The sequence below is a fragment of the Eschrichtius robustus genome, chromosome 4 (genome assembly GCF_028021215.1).
Source record: "Eschrichtius robustus isolate mEscRob2 chromosome 4, mEscRob2.pri, whole genome shotgun sequence".
NCBI lineage: Eukaryota > Metazoa > Chordata > Mammalia > Artiodactyla > Eschrichtiidae > Eschrichtius > Eschrichtius robustus.
The window spans coordinates 148,279,690-148,303,251 of record NC_090827.1 but is presented as its reverse complement, the minus strand read 5'-3'; the positions used below and the strand labels follow the sequence as shown (position 1 = coordinate 148,303,251).

Sequence of the window (23,562 nt, the reverse complement as noted above, 5' to 3'; positions counted from 1 at the left end):
AGCGGTGCGGTGCTGAAACAGAAAGAACAGCTACAAGTGGGTGGGAGCCATACGAATCTGAGAGGCTGGATGCACGTGGGCAGATGGCAACTCCCGGATGTTGTCTGCACATCTTAACGGAGGCGTGTACGGTAAACCGGGGGTTCCCAACTGGGGGGAATCTGCCTCCCGGAGGACATTTGGCTGTGCCTCGGGACATTTCTGGTTGCTCCATCTAGAGCAGGGGTGCTACTGCATCTGGTGGGTAGAGGCCAAGGATTCTGCTAAACAGCCTCTGATGCACAGGACAGCTCCCACCGCGGCTATCCGGCCCCAAACGTCCACAGCGCTGCTGCAGAGAAGCCCTGCTGGAAATGCAGGTCCCACTCAACGTTATGATTCTATGATTTTTCCTTAATAATACAAGCTAAAATGTTTAAGTGCAGTTTTTATCATGTGTTTCCAAAGAGGAAGCTGGGGTCTCATCTTCAAAATGAGAAGGTATTCAGATGTAAATCATTTTATTATATATGAAGAGTTTTTTCCTGACTATGAAAGTAGTATCTGTAAAATGCTCACTGTGGAAAACTTATGAAGTACAGAAATGAATAAAGATCATCCATAAACACTGTTACTATTGTGGTATATTTCCTTTTATCGTTAAATATGGTAGCTATTATGGAATACGTTCTGTTTTACATGCTTTTGAGAAAATTAGCATTTTATCTTAAATATTTCTCCAATACAATTCTTTGCAATCAGTACTGCGCTGGATATATTTCCAGATTTTAAGGAACCATTCTGCATTCCCTTAAATCCCCATTTTTAAATGTTTTCATTTTTCACAATGAAAAATAATTTTAAATTTTATTGAATAATTACAAACAACCGTGTAATAACCACCTTTGTGCAAAGTGCCTTGCCCACACTTGAACTTTCTCAGAACCGATTCTTACGAGCAGAATTATATACCAACGCCATTTACTGCTACTGACATCTAACACCAAACTGTCTTCTAGAAGGACTCTGCCGATTTACATTTCCCTTCACAGCCAGCATTCAGCAGCAGTTTTAAAACACTTAAAAAAAAAAAAAAAATGTATGTACGGCCTGAGCAAGAAATACTCAGGAGTCCTTAAGGTATTAAGGAGAAAAACTGCCTAGCTGATCTAAACTGTTAGATCGCTTTGGTCCTAAGGTACTGACGATAAATTAATTATCAGTGAACTACCAACAAATGATCAGCAAATCAAGACGACGTTAACTAAAAAGCTGATGATCTGTTGAACGGGTGACTCCTCGTCTGGGCTACGGGAAGCAGAAGGGGTTCCGATGCCGGCTGGTCGCGGACCAGCCATGCGCCTCAAAGGAACCCCGTCACTCCCGAGCCTCGCTTCCTCACCGCGCCAGGAGCAGGTGGGGCCTTCCCAGGGCAAGGACTGCCAACTCCTTCCTGAACACGCCGCCGCCCATGGAGACGCTGGTCTCGATCCCATCTCCCCTCCTGCGTACCAGCCCACCGCGTGAAGCAGAGCCCCGCGTGGCAGCGGGCAGCCACAGGGCCCCACTGTGCGACGGGCTATTTGACAGACCCTAACGTGGGGCCTGCGCCTGAGCTTCTGCTTGGACACAAAGTGTGTACGTTTGTGCAGGAGTCTCCCTCCTCCCTCACTTGAAGAATGTATTTTCAGAAATACTTTCTGAAAGAAGGTACTAAGAAATTCATCCGTATGGCTATTGACCACATGTTTTTAAAAGTCCAACACAATGCCCCAAATGAGCCGCCATGTTACCTAGGGCGACTTATTCTAAGTATCTTAGTGGAGGGAGAATGCATTCTTTTTCCCGCCGAAGAGAATGATTAGGCAACGCTTGCTGTGTGAGGACACAGCACCCAGGGCACAACACACACAGGGGATACTTACAAGGCCGTGGTCCACTCGGAAAAACGCCATTTGACAGGGTTTATTCAAAAGATTAGAAAAAGCAATGAAGGCATCTGCAGTATCTAAGTTCAAGATCAACACGGCCGCTATGAAGGACATGCCCTGAACCTGAGAGGAGAAGAGAAAGGGGCGTTAAACGAACGGCAGCCACCACGGTCAGAGCAGCTCTTCCATCTTATTGAAAGAGGAACCCAAGCACCCTCACGCTGGAAGGTCCCACACTGCGCCCACCCATCGCCACCCACCAGAGGCTGGACCGACAGCCTCGTGGATCCTGACCTGCCCTGACTCGGAACCAGAGCCCTGGCGCGCCAGCCGCCTGTGTGCGCTCCTTCAGTCCCACCCCTAACACGTGGGAAACCATAACCGCCCCCCCCACCCCGCATCTGACACGCTGCCCTGCAGAATGTACAGCTTCCTGGTGCTGCAGAAATGTACGTCTGAGCGAACACGTCGCTCTATCTAAAGCCATGCATGCACACGTCTGCTAAGCCACAGCAACGTCAGCAGCATAGTTTTAGAAACTGTTACTGCTAAAAGCTTTTCTGATTTAATGCTGAGAAAAAAAATCACATGCAAAAAATGAAAATCAAACCCAGTTAAAACGTAGTCAATGCCACAGAGCGGCCACGTCAGCTCCATTTCTCTACGAGGAAACTGAGGCAGGTCATTTACCGTGAGACTTTCCATACCCAACAAAAAATGGCATTCAACCCGACATCCGCAGCTACGATGCGCCGGGCAATATTGTGACTTTCTCTCTAGAGGAGAACATTATAAAATATTGGAAAAGTTCACTTACATAACCCACATCCGGTCGGTAACAAGTGTAAGCGCCCAAAATGCTGTGCAACATGTCGTGGTACGGACCACCCTACAGGGACCAACACACCAGAGACACGCGTCAGCCGTGTTAGTGCTTGGGTGATGGATGTCGCCGCCACCAGGCACGCCTGCTGTTTCCGAGCAGAACTCGTTGCCGAGCATTATTTAGCAGCTCGGCGTGTATCGCGTGACTGGACAAACACCGCCTACCAACCCACAGCTGAGCAGGTCATCTGTAGCTCCGCCTACAAAGCTGCGCTGAGCGGGTGGGCCAGGTGTGAGCACTGAGCTAGATCTACTCCCTCAGCTTGGCTGCTGCTGTGTAACTGTAGTTCCCTGGCAAGTTCAGCAGGTGGCCAGGTACCCAGGCTCTTCAGAGCCGGTGCGTGCCCACCGGCGCTCTGCCCCCCCAGCATGCCCCCCTCCTGACCACCCTTTCTGCCTCCTCTGCCCTAACGGCCACTGTCTGTGTTTCTTTTGTATTCTTCAGCATGGCAGGTGCAGGAGATACACTCTAATTCTTAAGTCCTAATAGCTACCTTTTTATTCTAAGCATTCTCCAGCTCTCCCATCCCTCCAAAATTTCCATCTGTTCCTGGAACTTCTTCCAAAAATTTAAGTGTTGGAATTTCTTTTTGCTAACTGAGCACAGAGGTGCCTCGCACCGATGCTAACGTGTCTGAAGACACTGGGCTGACGGGCTCGGCCCACATCACGTGCTCACTGTGCGCGTCTACCGTGTGGCTACACGAAGAGTGCCATGGCCCAGCCATCCCATCCTGACGTGTAAAAAGAAGAGGCACTTCCGAATCACAGAGGGACAAAAGCAAACAGCAATGGGAGGGTAAAAAGACGACATCCAGGGCTAAGCGGGTAAGAGAAGGGGGGACAAGGAGGGACCCTGTGGTAGCATCAAATGTCCACCTGAGGACTAGTGTCGACTGTCACCAAGTGAAATCTGGTCTAAGGCCAAATGAGAAAAAAGCAAAAGCACTATACTGAACTTTCCTTAAAGCTAAATGTTCTTAACTTAAAAGATTTTCCACCACCGTTCTGACTATGTCCCTCTAACTTTGGTGCTAAATGTCCTTTGTTTGATGAAAATATGGTACTAGTAGATGGCAGTTCCTTATTTTAAATGTCCTTAACTTGTTTTGGACATTTCATAGTTTCCCCACACTCCCCCTTTGTTTTTTTTAATACTGCCCATTTATGAAATCTAGAACTTTGGGAACCACAGACTGAGAGAGACACACCCGAAGGAACCCAGAGCAAAGAGAAAAGCCATTTGTCCCCAACCTCACCCGGAAGAGATCCCTAAAGCTCTCCTCCTCCTCTTCTGAACACGTCTTTCGGCACCAAGATAATCACCCGGTGACTCTCAAAGTCAGTGATGCTGAATCCCCAAGAGATGTTCCATGGAAAACATTCTGGGGCCTGGGTCTGGGAAAGGCTGGACCTCGGTGCCCACAGGGTGCAAGCACCCTCTCAGGTCCTGTCCCAGTTCTGTGACGGCCCTTCCTGGCTACACTCCAAGTGTGTCTCAAAGCTCTGCCCTTACACTCCCTTTCCTCCAGAGCAGGGACTGCCCTGCAGCTGGTTCCTACCTCAAATAGAGCAGCCAACAGTTAGTAAGTAGGGTCCACGGAATTGAGCTGTATCCTCTCTGTTCATTCCTTTAGCGAGGTTCCCTCTCCCAAAAGGAACTGGGGATTCCCTGAACCATAAACTGTTTGACGCTTCCATTCTGGTCCTCCTTCTGCCTGGAATGTCTCTCCCATCCATTCTCTGGTCAGACTGTCATTCAAACCTAGTCCAACCATAACCCAAGAGCCACTTCCTCAGTGACAGCATGCCTGACGCCTCATCCCTGACCTCTCCCGGCTGCCGTATGTACTACCAGGAGAGTACCTGGGACACGCCACACTTTTGAAAAGCCCAACTGTGTCTAAACTCTACATCTCCTGGCTCACTCTAGGTGGTCGCTAACTGATCTGTTGTAATTTATTCCACTATCCTTTACTGGTTACCTAGTGTGTACAAGGCATGATGCTAGAAACAGGGGCATGACAGAATCAGATTGGGTATTCCTAAGTCATATTAAATATTTGTTGGAAAGGATCAGTTACCCTTATTTTTAAAAGTCTAAATGTATTAACAAAGGACCCTCCCTCCCAACAAAAACCCCTAGTACTTTTCACACTTGATTACAAATACATGCAATTTGACATCTGTGAATTTTAGACAAAACATACTTCGAGCAACAAATCACTGCCACCACCTACTTGCTGGAAAATGCAGAGATTAGGGAACGTTCTGGAAATGTCCAGTTTAATAAGCTCCAGACTGGCTTCTCTGTCTGCTGCTGAAAAACCAGCATCTGTCAAAAGATCAAGAGTCATCACACCTCTCAGAGGTGAGCGTGTGGAATATCTGTGAGGCTTAGAACTTTTACAAGAATGAAACAAGGGAAGGAAGTTCTTCAGAAGCACATGGGCCTAATTACAACTTGAACCAACAGGATCAACAGTTTGTAGGATTTCTTGCTTTAAGAGTAAAAATCTCAGAGCACCATCTAATGTTAGCCCATCATCGGACATTTTCTAGAGTCTGAAATCAAAATCTAATTTGAAATTACCTTTTATCAACGACTGTCAGTGGAAGTAAGGGCAAGTCAGGGAACAGACACAAATGAATTCCAGGCACAGAAAACACCAAAAGCATCATTATTTAATCCAGAACATCACTGGTATGAACGTAGAATATGTGTGAGTTACTGCAGTATAACACTCATGTGTACTATTTCTAACAAATAATTACGAATAACTTGCTTTATATTTTTTAAATTCCAATACCACATAGACAATATTAAAAAAGAGCAGCAAAAAAGATACTACTTAACCAACAGAAGTAATCATAACCATTCTCGTGTGTCATAGAAAATTCTAAAAGCATAATCTAGGAAATAGGCAGTGTTCTTGTCTCTTAGGAAGTAGCTCTGATGCTCCTCTATAAACCAACACTCAAGCAATCCTGGGTGCCTGGCTACTGTACATCACGTGAGCAGTGAATAAAGGAAAAGGTATTGGTCATGACCAGCCCTCCAGCATGCTAGGGCACTAACAACTCAAAGGAACTCGTATAATCTTTCTTATAAAAGTTTTCTTCTTTAACCTGTTCGCTCTAAAAACTCCCTTTTCGGGGATTCCCTGGCAGTCCCGCGGTTAGGACTCGGCGCTTTCACTGCTGTGGCCAGGGTTCAATCCCTGGTCAGCGAACTAAGATCCCGCAAGCTGCACTGTGTGGCCAAAAAATAAAAATTAAAAAAATCCCCTTTCCCATGAAGCTTTTATAAATTTGCACCAACCACTACTTCAGTTAAGTAAACCTTCCTTGTTATGTACTAAATAATGATAACGCGTAACTGACCAAAGGAGCCCACCGGGGTTAGCGCCATGTATACCTTCATTCTCCACTTCAGAGCCTCCCGTGCTAAAGCAGCGCCACCGCTCCTTGGCTCGGGCAAGACAGATGTCAAAGAGCTCTGGAAGAAAAGCCTTTGGGTAAGTGTCACGTGCACACGTGTCTCCTCAGAAACACCAGAGAAGACACTGCTGCCTCGTTCAAATATTTACAGTTCAACTACACACCACAGGCTTATTACAGCTACTAAAACGATCCCCCCAACTTGGCCAGAAGGTACTTCTGTTCTATTGTCTACAGACATCACTATATACAAAGAAATACATAAAATGCCTCCATGCCTGGTATTCACTCTGTTACACAACCCACCCATAAAGCTATATTGTTTTGATGTGTTTGTGAGTCTATCGCCTTACTAGACTGTGAGCTCCTTGGGGTAAGACCATGAGGGTCTCTCATTCATGTCTGTATCCAGAGCAAATAGCTCTGGGATTGACACAGATCAAAATAATCAATGAATCTCTGACTGATGAAGAAAGGGAGAAACAAGCAGAAGACCCAGAACAAGCAGAAAATCTGGTTTCAAATAAAGACAAGATGGAACCGCTACCCCCTGGCCCAGTCTTCCTGAACTTGCTGCCTGAAAGTGGGATAGGGGTGCAAGCAACACAGGCAGAAGTTTCAAAAAATAAGGATTCTTGGTGGCAGAGACGTTATCAAGACAGGTCTCTCACAAGACAGCTTCCAAATCTCCTCCATGTTCAGAACTTATTTTTTCAATACTTCTTCTCTTTGGGTAGTTTGGCAGTAGTGAAATAACTCACGCTCACAAATCTCACTTTTATACCCAGACCTCCAGGGGTATAGCCATGCGCCACTCCTCCTGAAAGACTGAACCCACAGAGAGAGGCCTCCCAGGCCTCTGCGGGCCCACCCATCCGGCTGGGCGCTTCCCGCTCCTCCGGCTCCGATGCTTCCCAGCCACCGGTTGCCCTGGATCACGAACGACCACTAGTCAATCACTAAGACTTTAATTGCAGCTACCCAGAGAATTTCTACCACTTCATTTTTTCCATCAATACTTCTGGAAAATAAAGAAGAGCACATCTGCCTTCCGGACAGTATATGCTATTTTTTTAAATACAAGTCAAATTCTAGTAACACTGTTGTGTTTCAACAAGCTAAATTTTGATTAACGACCTTCTTCTAACCTTGTGAAGGATCTGATTTACAATCTACACTAGTCTGCAAGGGCCGTACAATTATGAGATATAACTTCATACTACATCATCACCTGGAAGGACTGCATGCATCTTAACTCAAATGCTTATGGAACAAATCTGGAGGTGTGCTGAGCTGCAGGCTAGAGGGTCTGGGGAACTTCTGCCCACGCTCAGTTTCCAGGAGGTGGGCTTAGCTTTGCTCATTTTGGCAGGAGGTGGAGGAAACAACTGTGTGGCCCCTGACTACTGGGAACAACTTTCCAAATGAGGTACTTGACGGTTAGAGCACAGATGCTGGCAGCCTCAGGGTAAAATGGGTCAAAGTGTCAGTTTTTAAAACACCCCCACGGTTTTACTGGCGTGTGTCTGTGTGGGAAGAGGGAGTTAGAACAGTGAACACACCTTCTTTCCAGACGAAGCTTCAAAGTACAAGGCTGACTTCCCAAAGAGTGAAGTTTAACAGTACGACTAGGTTGACTTTCAGCGAGTTTCCAACTGCACAGCCACAGAAAGAGCAAAACCCTGGGGCTTCCCAAATCGCAACACAGGCTTCAGAGTCAGCCAGTGGCTGACTTTCTCAGTAGGGAAATAAGGTCAACAATACCTGCCCCTCAGACCGCTGCCAATGTTAACTAAGACGTGAGTAAAGAACCTAATCCGATGCCAGGCCTCAACAGCAGACTTCAAGATCATCTGTGTTGTCACACTGGCTTGAATATGCAGCAAAACTGAGGTTAAGAAGGACCCAAGAAGGTGGCACTCATTCACTCATTCATTCATTCAGCAAATACTTCCTGAGGTCCTGATTGCACAGAGAGCTGTGCTGGGCTCGGGTGACAGAAAGGAAAGCATGACAGGTGACGCCCCAGCTTCCTGAGCATCAATTCTAGGTGGGCAACTGACATTAGGCAGCTAATTATACAAGAAAGACACAGTTTAAATAAAACGAGCCAATATCAAAATTTAGACAAACTTTCAAGGCATGTGACTGATTAATTAGCCATTTAGCCTGATATACTATGATATGGTCTATGAAGGATTTTAATTTAAATAAAATCAGTGCAGCCAACAGTGAGAACCAAAAATTAAAGACACACACACAGAGTACTCTGCATTACATCCAACTGGTGTAGAGCTGTTGGTACAGTTTAGAAATTTTCAAGAACAGGGACTGAGATAAATGGTCATCCATTTCTCCAGACATCTACTTCCAGGGAAGCTGCTGAAAAACCATTTCCACAAGTTAAATGCTATACATCTTCTCACGCACAGATGTTAAGTTTTGGGCAGGTATGGACTAGCCAAAAAAATGGAACTTTGAGGAGATCACAATGAAAGGAAACCAGTCACCATTCACCCAACCAGCTGTCATTACTCAAGATGGAGCACACTGCCGGCCAAGGCTACCATCGCACGTGATGAGATCAACACCTGACAAAATAAAAATTACAGTAACGACACGAACCCGAGCCACACAGAGAAGATACAAATCAATCTATTTTAAACTCAAGGGCCTTGAACAGGGTAAAAACTGCCACCACCAACTCCACAGCTGGGCACTAATACAAAGAAGACAAGGAAGGAGTTCTTGTCCTGAGCAGCTTAGACTGCAGACAGGGAGGAAAAGGGAAAAAGGAAGGATTACCATTTCTTCAGCACTTAATTGTAAGTCTATGAGCTCCTAGCGTCGGTTTCACTCTGGGTCACAGCCTGCAGAGCGCTGGGCAGAGAGGGGAGTGAACCAGTGAACACACTGGTGGAGGAGAAGCACACCCAAATTGTTATGAGTGCGTGTGGCGGGACAAACAGCCCTAAGAAAGGAGGGTACAGAGCTCACCTCCCTCTGGACTCAAGCTACTAGACCCTCAAGGACCCAGTCCTAGCACAGTATGCTGTCCCCTTCTAAGGTGCTGACATATAAGATGCCTGGGGGAAAAAAAATGTCAGATAAAACCAAAAGTACCCCAGATACAGCACTTCCACAGAAAGAAACATCCCTCCCTTCCACTTTCACGTCCCCATCAAGGCTCGCTTTCTGCAGGACTCTGAGAGAGATCCGAACATGGCTCAGCCCACTACAGCTTTGAGCCCCATGTGCGCTCCCCCGTGTACTCAGGGAAGATGACAGCTATGAGGAAGAAGGCGGCGTCTGCTCTGAACTGACACCAGATAACTGCAGCACCCAGGAGTGAGCCCCGGCTCCCCACTGGCTCCGCTCCTGGAAGACACACTCACCTGGCCTCTCCGAGGACACAGCGGCGTGGCGATGGCTGCCTTTCTTCCTAACGGGGCAAATGGGACAGGAGAAGCCACAGGACCCAGGGGTGGATTCCCCAGGCCTAGGATCATGCAAGCCACTCACCGTGGGTGATGTTTAACTCGTTGCCAATGGCTAAGCTCCAGACTTTGCCTCTCACACTGGGAGGGATTCCCTGCCACCATAAATCTCGAACTTTTCTAGAGCACCACCTGGACAAAAACGGAAGCATGAGTTTATGAGTTTGTTCTCAGGGACGAAATATTTGTCTGCCCACGTGCTTAACCCCAAACCACAAAAGCGGGGGAGGCACAGTCATTATGTCACAGCCCCTGGCCTCAGGGAGCTTACAGTCCGCCGTTCCAAACAGACAGACCAGGAGGTCGACGACTACCTTCCACTGGGCTACTGCTGTGCCAGGTGTGCCACAGGCACTACACACGCAGAGATGGGCGCCACAAACCAGAGGAGCCCAGAGCACTATTCTGGCGCCAAATTCTCAGTGACCAGTCGCAGTCGAAGCAGAGGAACGGTGGGAAGGACTTTCTGAGCAGAAAGCACAGCAACAAGAAATAACCTGGCCTGCTCCAGGAACGGCAAGCGGCTGGGCACGGTGTGGGGAGCCAGAAGGCACTGCCGCAGAGCTGCCGATGGAGGGCAGACCCCAAGGGGCCTCGTGAAGGGAGTCCGAGAGCACAGCCGCCAGCCTCTGCACAGCTGCACGCACACAGGTGAAGAAGCACTCAGGCAAGGCAACTCTAACGGCAGGACGGCTCTGCTAACTCAGAACATTCGGAACTGCAGAGTCGTTGAGGTCTGCTGGTCACAGTGAACACACACTGCTAACAGACTGGGACAAACATAAAGGTGCCAAAGATTCCCAACATGGTGCTCCTCGGCACAGCACCGAGGGGAGAGCACGGGCTGACGCTGCAGAAACCAGGGCTGCAGCCCCATAACACCCTCACCTGGGGAACCCGGAGCAAACTCCTTCTCCTCTCTCACTCAGTATCATTCTCCCTAAACCAAGATGATGGAACCTTCCCCCTGACCCCAAAGGGCTGCTGTGAGGATTAAGTGGGACAAATCAGAAAGGCGCCCGGCACCCAGCTGGTGGTCATTAAGTGGCAGTTCCTGTATGAATGCACGCGTCCGGACCACATCAAGCATCAGTCAATGTAGGGTGGGCCAGGGTTCTGCAGCCACACAGGGAGTCAGTCCAAGGGTTCTGAGGACCTTAACTCTTGTTACTGGGCCCCATTTGAGAAAAAGTGTTTCCTGACCATGTCCAGCCTATTAAAGACACTGCCCAGAAAAGCAGGCTCTGGGCACAGCTTGTGTTCCCCGTGCAGAGCCTCAACAGGGCAATCTCCGCTCCCCCCGACCCCACCTCCATAGTGGGAGTGAGTGACACCCAAGTAAGTGCCAGAAGCAAGTCCCCAACAACCTGACACACGGTTCAGGTTGGAAGAGAAAAAAGGAAACTGGGGTCCAAGCTCCCCCAGCTCCTGCTGATAGGGGGAGGCCCAAAAGGAGCCACCAGCCTCTGTGCGTGGCTCCAGGACTGCTGTCCAGACACCAGCCCCTAACCAATCTGACCACGCAGGAGGAAAGACCTACAGCCGTCCCTCAGACGCAAAGCAGACAACAGTGCCGGACTCTACTGCATACCGGCTACTGGGGGCTGTCACCAAAGCACACCTAGCGCCCCTCCTCAGACAGGACAACAGAAACTTGAGCAGACAGATGCAGTGTACCCAGCGGGGCCCTCTACAGGCACCTGGAGCCAGGGCGAGGGCAGGAAAGGCTTCTTCAAGGAAGACTGAGCTTTAAAGAACAAAGTGTTAACTGGATGAGGAGATACAGGGCAAGAGCACTCGATGCAGAGGGAATGGAACATGCAAAGGCCCTGAGGCTCCCTAAGGAAAGGGCACTGTCCAAGCAAAGGAGAGATGAAAGGTGAGGCTACAGGGAAAGGGACGTGCTGTCCCACGAAGGGTCCTGTCGGCTAAGCTGAGCAATTCCAATTTTACACTGAGAGTCACAGGAAGTTACTGAAATGTAAAGTATGGAAGTGACACAGATTCGTGCCTTAGAAGATCCCTCTGGCTGCTGAACAGAAAACAACTGGAAGGGGTGGGAGGGGAGCTGTCACAGTACCAGGTGAGAAACGACAAGGGCTGAACCAAGGCAGGGGAAGGAGACTGTGCAACTTAAACTTATCAGATAATTACATCAGGGGCTGTGAGAGGAGCTACAATTAATACAGCTGCTTCCCATGAATTCTGCAAACAAATGTAAAGTCTAGAGAGCTTACATTGTTTCCCAGTTAGGCAAAATCTCATTATTCCAAGTGAGGACAGCATTTCCAATACTTTCTTCTAATCTGCATCTTTCTTCCAGCTGCTTTTTCCTCCTCTGGGCTTCTTTCAGCTCTAGAAATCACAGTTAAAAGAAGGAAACATCTATTAACTGATATCCACTGATTTCAAGCTAGGTGACTTTTCTCAGAGAGCCAGGCTGCAAAAACACCAGGAAGAGGGCAATGAAGTAGAGCACTGAGACCTGACCTTCCAAGACTCATTTCACACCTTACGGAGTTTAGAAAGCTTAGGCGTTATCCATCTTTTAGTAAGCTTTTTTGTTACATACCGTATAACATATACACAGAAAAGTATACAAATAAGAACCTAACGAAATTATCACAAAATAGACAAACCCATGAAATTACAGCCCCAGTCAAAAGACCGAACAGGAACAGACACCAGAAGCCTCTCTGTGCTCCTCTCACCCTTTCCAATGGAACCTGCAACTTCACTTCTCACAGCTTAAGAATAACTCTTACAGCATAACAGCAACTCTGAGAAATGCCATGCATTTTCATTTATATATACTTCTTTTGTATTTTTTGTAGTAAAATACACAAAACATAAAATTTACCATTTTAAGCGTACACCCAGTGGCATGAAGCATATTCACGTTGTTACGCAACCATCACCACCATCCATCTCCAGAACTTTTTCATCTTCCCAAACTGGAACTCTCTCCCCACGAAACACTAACTTCCCACCCCCCGACACACACACCCCACCCTGCTCCCCGGCCCCTGGCAACCTCCATTCTACTTTCTGTCTCTATGAATCTGACTATTCTAGATACCTCATGTAAGTGGAAAAATACGGCATTTGTCCTTTTGTGTCTGGCTTATATCACTTAGAATAATGTCTTCAAGCTTCATGTTAAGTGTGTGTCAGAATTTCATTCCTTTTTAAGGCTGAATAATATTCCATTGTACAGACAGACCACGTTTTATTATACATACTTTTTAAACATCTAAGAATCAGAGGGTTTTTAGGTGTCACAAGGCACTTTATCGAATCCCATCACACCTTCTTGTAAATAAGGAAAACTGAGCCCACGGACAGAAAGAGATCTGCCTCCCCAGCATCAATGGCTAAAGCTTTCTCCAGCCTAGTACTTTTATCCTACACAGTCTCTTTCCTTGTGTAAATTCAAAGTGTTATTATCTTGAATAAAGTAACCAGGAATAAGTAGTTAGTAGAAACATACATTTGCGAAGAAAAATTATAAATCTCAAAATATTAAATAAAGCACTCACCAAAGTTCAGGTTCTACAGCTCCAAAAGGTAAAGAGAAAATATCCATAAAGACACAAAATCTTGTGCTGACTTACATAACCAAACACATGTGAATTCCATTACCTCGTTTTTTGGCCTGAACCACCATTTCTTCATACTGTTGCCTGTGTTTCTGAGCTTCTTCAGCTGGCTTTGCCGGGAGATTTCTTGATAGAAAATAAATGATTTTTCACCATTTTAAATAGTAAATAAGAGAAACTTGAAGCATCATTTACTAAAAAATGAAAAGCTCAAAGACCAAAACCACATTTGTTAGATGGTAAAGACGCAGCTCTTTCATAAACTAAAAATATTTTTTTACAAAAGTATTAAAATAAGCTCATTTTTAAAAACTTGAAGTCTAAAGATTAGCAGAAAGAAGAAAATAGCAATTAACCATAACTCCAATAGAGATAAACACTTAATCTTTGGGTGTTTTTTTTTCCACCCCAGTCTCCAAAGAAACTTTGATTTGACCACGTTGCACGAATACAATAATTGTCAACAGTTACCCTTGAAGTAGAGTACCCTAATGGCATATATTATTGATACATCTGTGTATGAATATATTCCCTGGCCAGTTTTTTTAAGTGTGTAAGTTTCATACTAGCTATGTGGTTCATCTCATTTATACACACACACACACAGATTCATACAATAGTTCTAAACAACTAAACGTGTGTACAACTTTGAATCCTGGTTAAAAAAATAAAATGCATGTTCTCTTTCAGAAACGTGGTGGTGAATATGCTGGCCCCTGAAAACTGGGAGGGCGGCAATGTCTGGCTGTCTGTGCACATCACAGTTTTTTTGCTGCAGGAGAACAGGGCAGGATTTCCCACAGCTCATGTTTTAGACAGCATTACAAGGACTGATCCTCACAGTGTGGCGGCTTTTACCAATAATCTCTACCTACCTTTTGAATCCTCCATTTCAGGGTTTCTCTCCCCATCTACCCACACATCCACAATTTCCAAGGACCAAAAATTAACATCAGAAGATACATTTCTCCTGCAGACTTCACCAATTTTAAATGTCAGGGTTGGCAGGGACCTTAGGGATTCTAGCCCAATGTTTTACAATCTCTCTCTTTTTTTTAAAAGCTGTGGAATCTTTCTATTCAAATACAGTGTTCTATGGAAACTCGATGCTTAAATAGAGATAAGCTATGGCCTGGTACGATGGAGCAATCCCTTTCCCTTACTAAGTTCTCCAAACACGATCTACAAGCCCGTCATCAAAACCCATCTCTCCTCATCAGATGGATGGAAACCAGATGCCCAGAAGGGAAGGGAACTTGCTGGGATCACCCAGCCTGTTTTCTGTAGATCCCAAAGAACCAGCAGGCTAGTCCAGGAATTGTTCTACAATACCGGGGTGCCTCCAAAACACCCACTTTAGAGTATACTTCCTGGTGTTTCTTACCATTACAAGCCAGTCTATAATTAATAACAGCTATTTAAGCATTTGGAAATGCTAAATTAAAGTAAAATATCACCTGAATGGAAAATCCTGATCAAAACTTCTATGTTAAATGAAAGTTTTCCAAATTAGTCATGCTATCATATAGAATACACATTAGTAGAGGGTATAAAGAGGGGCCCCGCATTTTTAGTAAGTGACGTGCTAATTTTTCTTCCCCTTTTCTAATGAAAAGGTGACTAGCAAATGTACTTATCCCTGAAAACAAACTCTCCACAGACTCTTCTTCAGACTCACGCTGGTCTGTCTTCCAGGATGAGTGCGGTGGTGGAAAGAGGCTCAAAGTCAAGATGCTTCCTCACATTCTGCTTTGGAGAGGGTGGCCTGCTAGGTCGTCCAGCCTTGTCTTCATATTCCTAGGACAAAGAAACCAGGGATAACTCCAGGCCCGGCCAACTCTGATATTACGAAGCCCTTTTCAAAGTAAGAAAGGTGTTTTGTTATGAAGTCCTTTAAGTCAATTTTGAGGATGAGGCACTGAAAATATTTCTTGCTCTTTAGAAGGAAAAACTGCCAATGAAAGGGGTTCAGCTCTGCAGTTCAGGCCATCACTTTATGGGGACTGTGGGTTTCCCATACTGGTAGGGAAGTCACTAAGGATCTCATCATCCCAGCTGCTCCTCTAAAGGCCGGCAAACATCGACTCGGGTCTCCTAGGCTTCTTCTGGGTAAGAGGTGTGTATTCTGTCTTCTGGACACCGTAAATTTGAACTGATTATTGCAGCGGCCACAGGGAAGCTCAGAGTCAGAGTGATAGCCAATTCTAGCATTCATCTGACCCCCACCCCTGGCTTCATCTCCCACTCCCACCCTAAATTTCTAATGCATTTCCTTTTACCCCACCGCATTTTATCTATTTTTGTTTGCCTTTCAAACCTTTCCTGAAATGAGGACGGGCTTAAAAATTAAAAATCTTTTGCTTAAAGATGATTAAAGCTGTTTCATTTTCTTAAAGCAGGAACGTCAAAAAAAGAAATTCTTTAACATCTTTGTGTGAAGCCATCACTGCAAGCTGTTACACGAATAATTGTGCCATGCCCTGGAAATCTACGAGCGGCCTCCACACTTCCGGGTCACTAATTCGTCCTATGAGCTGCAACCACAAAGCCTCAGTCACACCTGGTGACCCACATTCCAAACACCCAACCAGCAGAGCTCAGGAGGAGCCAAGTAATTTGTGCCCAAGAGCCCAGTTTCTGAAACTGTGTGTGTGTGTATGCGCGCCTGTGCATGTGTACCCTTAGCCCTCTGCAAAAATAAAAAACCAGTGTTTTCTTGTTGCCTATTATAGATAAGGCTCTCAGGACCCTCCCTTAAGGGAAGGCAACCTAACTGGGAAGACAGGACAAACAACCGAGTAGTTTAAACTAAGATTTAAATAACCACTCCAGATACAATAGAAGCAGTATCAGGAGTGGAAAGTGATGAATTGCTAAATGAATTTTATTAACACTAGTTGTCAAGTGGGGTGTTACTGGTAAAACTACTTGGCAAGCAATTATTCTCTCAGCCAGAAAAGCCTATAGAGGCTTCTAAAAAGTTAAAAGAAGAAATTATTTCCTCAAAACCCACAGGCTATGAGAAGGGTGTGTACCAAGAAGCAGGTGGGTGGGGCAGTTTCTGTACGTCTGGATGTACAAGGTTAGATGTCTTAACATTGTTTACCCTAGTGTAAAATGGTTCCATTAAAATCTAAAACGACCTCCACTCACCCAAAGCTGAGAAAATGGGCTCACTTTTTCATCCATTCAAACATCTGAGCACCTCCACGAGCCAAGCACTCAGCTGCAACTTAACATGGTACTAAACAGTCATCAGGAGTATCCTATGTAGCACCCAATGTAAAATCTTGTATTTTATAGGAAATCTACCAAAAGTTGTGTGCTGAGAAAGATCCTGAGGCACGCTGCATATTAACAAGAATTGTTAGCGAACGCCCCGTAAGGTGCTACTTATTTGCTGATGCTGGTCTAGGGAGCTATATGCCAAGGCCAAAGATGCTGAGCCCCGCAGTCAGATGCCCCAGCCATGTGGATGCCCACTTCCACTTGCTTTGTGTGCTTTACACACATAGTTTAACTTTATCTCCATAACGATCTCTATGGCGAGTGTCACCGCATTTTACAGGTAGGGCCACTGAGGTTCAGAGTGAAGTGACTTGCCCCCAAGTCCATAGCCAGCAAGGAGCTGGGCCTGTAGGACTCCCCACTCCGCCACTCTGCGCAGGCCCAACCTCTCCTGTGGATATACTCAACAAACAGGAGTGCAGTTCTGGAGGGAAAAGGCCGGGTCCTACTCGAGTTAAGTGTGGTCTTTGGGGCCAGACAGGCCTGGGAGCAAATTCAGATCCACCAGGAACCAGCTGCGACCACCGGCAAAGCTTAGAATCCCTGCACCTCATTTCCACATCTGCAAAAAGGGAAACAGCACCTAGCAGAGAGGGCTGTCTAAGGAGTGGGGAGAGGCTTGTGAAGCAGTCAGCACAAGCCTCTCGGTGCAGAGGAAGTGCTCCACGAAGGCTGGCCCTGGCTGCTGTCTGCCATGTCCCTTTTTCTCCTCGGGCTTGAAACTGTATAAGGCAGAAAAAATGCTCTATGGCCAAACAACAATCAAGGAGCCCTGCAAAGTCTGGAAAGAGCACGGATATGAAGACGCGTTGTAAAGTTAATTAAATGCCTTGACTTGTGATTTTAAAAAAATCAGTCTCTTCAGTTAGAGCTCGGAGGCTCCATCACAAGCGATAACAAGCAGCACAGTCGCAACAGGCCAAGCACTTTCCAAGGGCTTTACGCACACGGAATAGGTTCAACTTCCCCTTCACACCAGCTCCCCACAACCCCGAGAGAGGAGCTGCCATAAGGTGGAGGCCGGGCTGGGGCTGGAGGAGCTGGACCAGAAGCCAAGCACCCCGGCTCTGCCCCCGCACTGCTCACCGCAGACTGCCACTCGCTAGAGTGCATGATCCAGTTTAATCATTTATATTCAGTCTAAATAAAGCTTTCAACTATGACACAAACCTGTAATAGTGAATTAAGTGCAGATGCAAGGCAAATACTTACGTTTTAATCACATAGAGCCCTGCATGATTAAAAAAAAAAAGGAGGCCTGGCCTGTCCATACTTGAAATCCCAGGGAAAGCCTTTTCAAAATTCTAAATGGCATTTCAGAATACGAATGGCTTTGGAAATTGTTAACAGACCCTACTCCAAATGTAGTTCTCACACTGCTGCCTAGAGGGGTCGACAGTAAGCTCATCTTCCAAGCCAGACAAACCAACTTCAGGAACAAGAAAGAGGACGATTCGCTCTCAGGACAAACAACTTTCAGCTGTGAGTTATCAACGCTGAGGTCAGCATGTGATATGGCAAGAGCTGGGGCTTTGGAAGCGAAAAGACTGAGTTCTAAGTCCTGGCTCTGATCTGGGGCGAATCATCTTGCTTCTCTCTCGGCTATAAAACGGTAGCAACTGGGAAGACTCCTGTGGTGATGAGATCACGAGACATACATTCAACGGCTGCCCATAGAGTATGAGCCCTTTCCGTGTGCCAGGCAAATGGTGGGGTCGGCCCAGCCTCAGTGCAACTCATCGTTCCAAAGTTTCTTCTCCTCTTGGGGCCCTTATGGGATCAAGTTGAAGTCTCTTGGTTTAAACCAAGTAACAATGCCATTCATTGCTGTGCTCATCAGAAGTCCTGCAGGCTAATCAGTATAACCCATCCATTCAAGGAACCGCTACAGATTCCAACACCCTGCATCACCCTAGAGGGAATTTAGAACAGGGTTCTGCAAAGTTCTAATGGCAAATCAGTTTAACTGGTCACGACAGTATTTTTTTAAATCAAACAATACAAAAATACAGAGTGCACATAGTAAGGACAGTTTGTTTCAGTTCTATACCTACTTATAGCTATGCCTTCATGAGAGAACTGAGCCTCAACCTAAATTTTCTAACCCGGGGATGGGGGTGGGGTGTTGTGTCAGAATAAAAAGTTTACAAGTCACTAATTTAGAAGAGGTCACGGTACCCGCCCGGAGTGGTGTGCCTTGTGTCCTGCTGGGAAGGTAAGACCGACACCAAAGAGACAGCAGCAAACAAAGCCTACTGCACCCAACTGGGGGCTAAGTGCGGGGTGTGGTCTGATAACGCAGCAAAGGTTCAGGAAAAAAGCAGTAAGCCAGGGCAGCTGAGCAGAGCCTCAACTCCACACAGGGGCCAGGAGCTCATTTGTGAAGGGGCCGCATAGGGCCTGGCACTTTAGGAGACCTGCAGACCCCACCTTGAAGGGCTCACTCTAGCAGGGGCAGTACGATGCCAGCAGAGGCTATGAAACCAGAGCAGACGATAAAAAATGTGGGAGCCCCAAGGACAGGACACCTATGGCTGGAGAGAATCAAAGAAAACAGCTCATAACGGGTGCCATCTCAGTGGACAAAGGACAGGGGGGAGCCGGGCTGGAAGCCGTGAAGGAGGGGCATCCCGACAGCACAAGCAGCAGCCAGGAGATGACGGCGAACAGGCTTCTCTGTGGGTGAGCATGAACACTTTACGTGGGGAATGACGCCGAGTCAAAGTTCTGTTCTAGACTTCATGGTCTCAACAACAAGCTACCCAGAGCTGATGGGACAAGCCGAGACCAAGCGAGAGAGAGAAAGGAAGAGCTAGACTGGGTGTAGAGCCAGAAAGTAAACAGTGTGAGGTGTGATGAGCCCATTAGATACATCCAATGGCAAGGTCTACATCATGTGCATGATCTGAACAGTGCTGAAGATAAGGACAGGGCATTAGACTCCTAAATAAAGTGTATAATCTGCCAGTTGAAGAAGAAAAGAAAAAAAAGTCTACCTCAACAGACATTTGTGTAAGAGGAAAAGATCAAGATTCTCAAACGGTGAAAAGAAAGTATTCCTGGTAGGATGACAAGAGGGGTGTCACTGCTACTTACAGAACTGGAAGAGTGCTGTAAAAGACAGCCAATTACGCCCAAATGTGGTAACAGAAGCCCCCTGCCTTCCTGGAAATCTATGTTAGCTACAAGGAGAGAGGGTCCTCAGTTAAAACCTGTGCTTAAGCCTTGGACTCAACTGGTTACAGCATCAAGATTAGCCTTTTAAAATAACCAGGGGGTTTTAGAGGTATGTCTGGAATAAAGCACAGCAGGTCACCACGTGGCACCTATTAACAGACTGACGCGAACCAACACGAGGGACAGACAGCACAGCAACCATGGGGGCACCGGCTGAGGACCCTGCGGGGGAAGCACTGGGAGCTGGCGGCAGGCCTGGGTCTGAACCATCACCTCCAGATCATCACCACCAGCAGCGTGACCTTGGGCATGTCCCTTCACTCCTCCAAGCCTGCTTCCCCATCTATTAAATGAGAATGAATTAACGTAAGACACATGGCCATAGCAGGTGCCCAAAAATGACAGGGAGTATTACTGTCATTATTTTGCTACAAAATTATTTTTCACAACATTTCCCGCCAAGAGCGGTGCTTAATAAGGTTGTGGTGAAGAGTAGGTGAAAGTACAGAGCCCACAACACTGCAGCTGGCTTCACACTCTGCCATTTATAACAAGCCATTTTTGGGGCGAGAGGGGTGTTGTCTCACAATCTGGGATGAGATCTGTTCTATTTTGCCATTTTTAGTGGGTAAGAGTGGCCTGAACAGGTCTTACAAATGCTGGGACTCCCAAAACGACAGTCCTGGTGACCAATGAGGCTGACCTCACAGTAAGAAGGACCCTCCGGAATCCTCTGAAGGGCTCCTCATACTTCAACTCTTTTATCTCCTTACCACAGTCTTTTTCCCAGAAAGCATCCTCTAGGTTACCAGAAATGTTGGCATTTGGGACAGCAACTCAGGAGGCCTTTCTAATTGTCATGTTACTTACAAAACATGTAGAACACACAAGTTCATCTGTGGACTGGTGAATGAAATGTGTTAAAACTGAACTGCGGGTTTTAACAAGCTTGGTTACTGTTGTGATCTGACCACCTTACTCGGACCCGGAGCAAACGGGGTACAGCCTGAGCTCCGTACAAAGGCTTCTTGCCCCCAGGATCACGGGCAATGAATGCCATTCAGGCCTCTAAGAGGGGTGCCTGGCCTGGACTGACCTCAGTCTGAACACAGGGTGCGATCCCCCTCTGGGTGGTAAGAATTAGGACGCGCTGGCTCTCTCTCTTACAGTCCCCCACTGTACCCATTAAAACTCAACCCTGTGAGGAAATTACATGGAATCACAGACAAAGAATGGCAGGGGGGGAGGAAGGCGCATCACCGCGGCCACATGCAAGCTTCAGCTCGCTGGAACAGATGCGTGTAACACACACACATGCACACGGGCGCACCCACGCTGGGGCCTCCGGCCGGTGACGGGCGGACAGACCCCCGGAGGGGCGCGGGCGGGGCCCCGGCCCCACTCACCATGAACGCCGCGGGGCTCAGAGGCGCGCGGCCGGCGGCTCCATGCCCGAGCGAGCGGGCGAACGAGCGAGCAACCAGGGCTCCGCGGCGGGACCTCGGGCGGCGGCTCCGGCGGCCGGGCGGGGGCGGCAGGCCGCTCAATCGCGCGCAGATGCCGCGCAGCCGATCCGCGGCTCGGTTTCGGTGCGTCAGGCCTGGCTCGCCGGGACCCTGGGCGCCGGGCGGGGCTGGGGGAGGACCCGGGCCCCCCAAGTCCCGCGGGGGTCCCTCCTCTGGCCGCCCAGGTAGGGAAGGTCGCGCGGCGCCCTCCAGACACCGGACGTGCCCACGCAGGCGGGGAGTCCAGACGCGGGATGTCCGCCCGCGATACAAACCGGGCCTAAATGCTCGCGCTCAGCGAGTTAGGCTGCGTCCTCAGCACACACATACCACGCTGGAAAACGTACACTCCAGAAAGGAAGCGGTGACACGCCAAACATTCGCCAAAGCTCCGCTTTGTCAGATTTTTTTAAAATGACACATGTACATTACCAGAAGGAACTACATAAAAACAGTAACACTAGTAACCTCTGGGTAGTGGAGTGATTATGAGCCATTTTATTCTCTTCTGTATACTCTACTGCGGTTCAAATGTTTTCCACAGTAAGATCAGTGCAATCAAAGCGTCAGGGTGCACACAGAAACACATAATGATGGAAATCTGACTAGTGATTGCTTCTGGGGATTGACTGGGAAGGGGCAGAACGTACCCCCAGGGGGGTGACAGAAGTTTTTTTTTTTTAATTTATTTATTTTATTTATTTATTTTTGGCTGCATTGGGTCTTCGTTGCTGCATGTGGGCTTTCTCTACTTGTGGCAAGCAGAAGCTACTCTCTGTTGTGGTGTGCGGGCTTCTCATTGCGGTGGCTTCTCTTGTTGCGGAGCACGGGCTCTAGGCGCGTGGGCTTCAGTAGTTGTGGCATGCAGGCTCAGTAGTTGTGGCTCACGGGCTCTAGAGCACAGGCTCAGTAGTTGTGGCTTGCAGGCTCTAGAGCACAGGCTCTGTAGTTGTGGCGCACGGGCTTAGCTGCTCTGCAGCATGTGGGATCTTCCCGGAGCAGGGCTTGAACCCGTGTCCCCTGCATTGGCAGCTGGATTCTTAACCACTGCGCCACCAGCGAAGCCCGGAAGTATTATCTTGATAAGCATTCATCAAAACTAACTGAATAGTACACTTCGGATGACAGCATTCCACTGTTTGCAGATCATACCTCAATGTTTTAAGTCTTTAAAATCTGCATAAGGTCAAAATTATTTCTGGTCAGCCCATGGGTCCAGTGTCCAAGTGCTGAACAAACTGGGTTTGAGACAACACAGACTCTTCTTCCGGAAGGAAACTCACAAGTCCCCAGACCATGGTACCACACTTTCCCCAGCTGATTTTCTAGATAATAGCATTACCAAGTTGCCACCAGAAACTTCTTCACTCAGAAGGAGCCTACAATGTCCATCAAGCTATAATCGAGAAGACAGACAATGACAAGTGATGGCGAGAATGTGGAGAATCTGGAATTTTCATAAGTCACTGGTACTTGCAGCCATTTTCGAAAACAATCTGGCAGTTTCTTACATAGTTCAATATACACCTACCACACTCCTAGGAACCTACCCAAGAGAAATAAAAAATACATCCACAAAAAGACTTGCATGCAAATGTTCACAGCAGCATTATTCATAAGAGCCCAACACCAAAAAAAATTCCAAAAACCCATTAAGTGAGGAATGGATAAACAGCACTGACACAACAATGAAAAGGGCACTGATACACGCTACCACATGGACACCACATGGACACCACACGGGTGAGCCTCAGGGACACTGTGCTGAGTGAAAAGATGCCAGACAAGAGGTAATGTGCATGATTCCATTTATGTGAAATCTCTTTCTCTAGGGAGAAAGCAAATTAACGTTTGCTTGGAGCTGGAGGCGGAAGTGGAGATCCACTGCAGACAGGCATGAGGGGACTTTGTCGAGGGGTGAAAATATTCTAAAACCAGATTGCAGTGACAGTTGCATAGCTGCATAAGTTTATTAAAAGTCATGAACATGTACAATGAGTGAATTTTATGGTACAATAATTATACCACAATAAAGCCATTTTTAAAAAGTAATAGGAGGATAAAACTGGAGAGGCTGATTCTGGCTGGAATGATTAGGGAAAGCCTTGTTTAAAAAAAAAATTATTCAAAATTTGGAAATAAGACAAAAGCATGGGGGAGAGGTGCCTTTTCCATTTATACCTGGGCGTTTTTAATATGCCTGCCTGAGGTTTATTTAATTCTCTAGGAGAATGTGCCTGTGCTACTTACTACTCTATTA

General features: G+C 47.1%; 1 protein-coding gene across 6 annotated transcripts in view; it reads right to left on the bottom strand.

The window, feature by feature from the left end:
• Positions 1–23,562, bottom strand: part of TBC1D14 (TBC1 domain family member 14) — a 100,470-nt gene that overhangs the window by 19,247 nt on the left and 57,661 nt on the right. For 4 of the 6 annotated variants that reach the window (XM_068543476.1, XM_068543477.1, XM_068543479.1 and 1 more), the window contains 8 exons: positions 15,011–15,129; positions 13,376–13,458; positions 11,971–12,088; positions 9,759–9,865; positions 6,214–6,294; positions 5,036–5,130; positions 2,728–2,799; positions 1,905–2,033 (listed from right to left, as the gene is read on the bottom strand). In XM_068543476.1, coding sequence (XP_068399577.1) covers positions 1,905–2,033; positions 2,728–2,799; positions 5,036–5,130; positions 6,214–6,294; positions 9,759–9,865; positions 11,971–12,088; positions 13,376–13,458; positions 15,011–15,129 — 804 coding nt within the window. Of the gene's footprint in view, positions 1–1,904; positions 2,034–2,617; positions 2,687–2,727; positions 2,800–5,035; positions 5,131–6,213; positions 6,295–9,758; positions 9,866–11,970; positions 12,089–13,375; positions 13,459–15,010; positions 15,130–21,203; positions 21,603–23,562 lie in introns of those variants that run through there. The other 2 variants (XM_068543481.1, XM_068543478.1) reach the window with 2 other exon arrangements.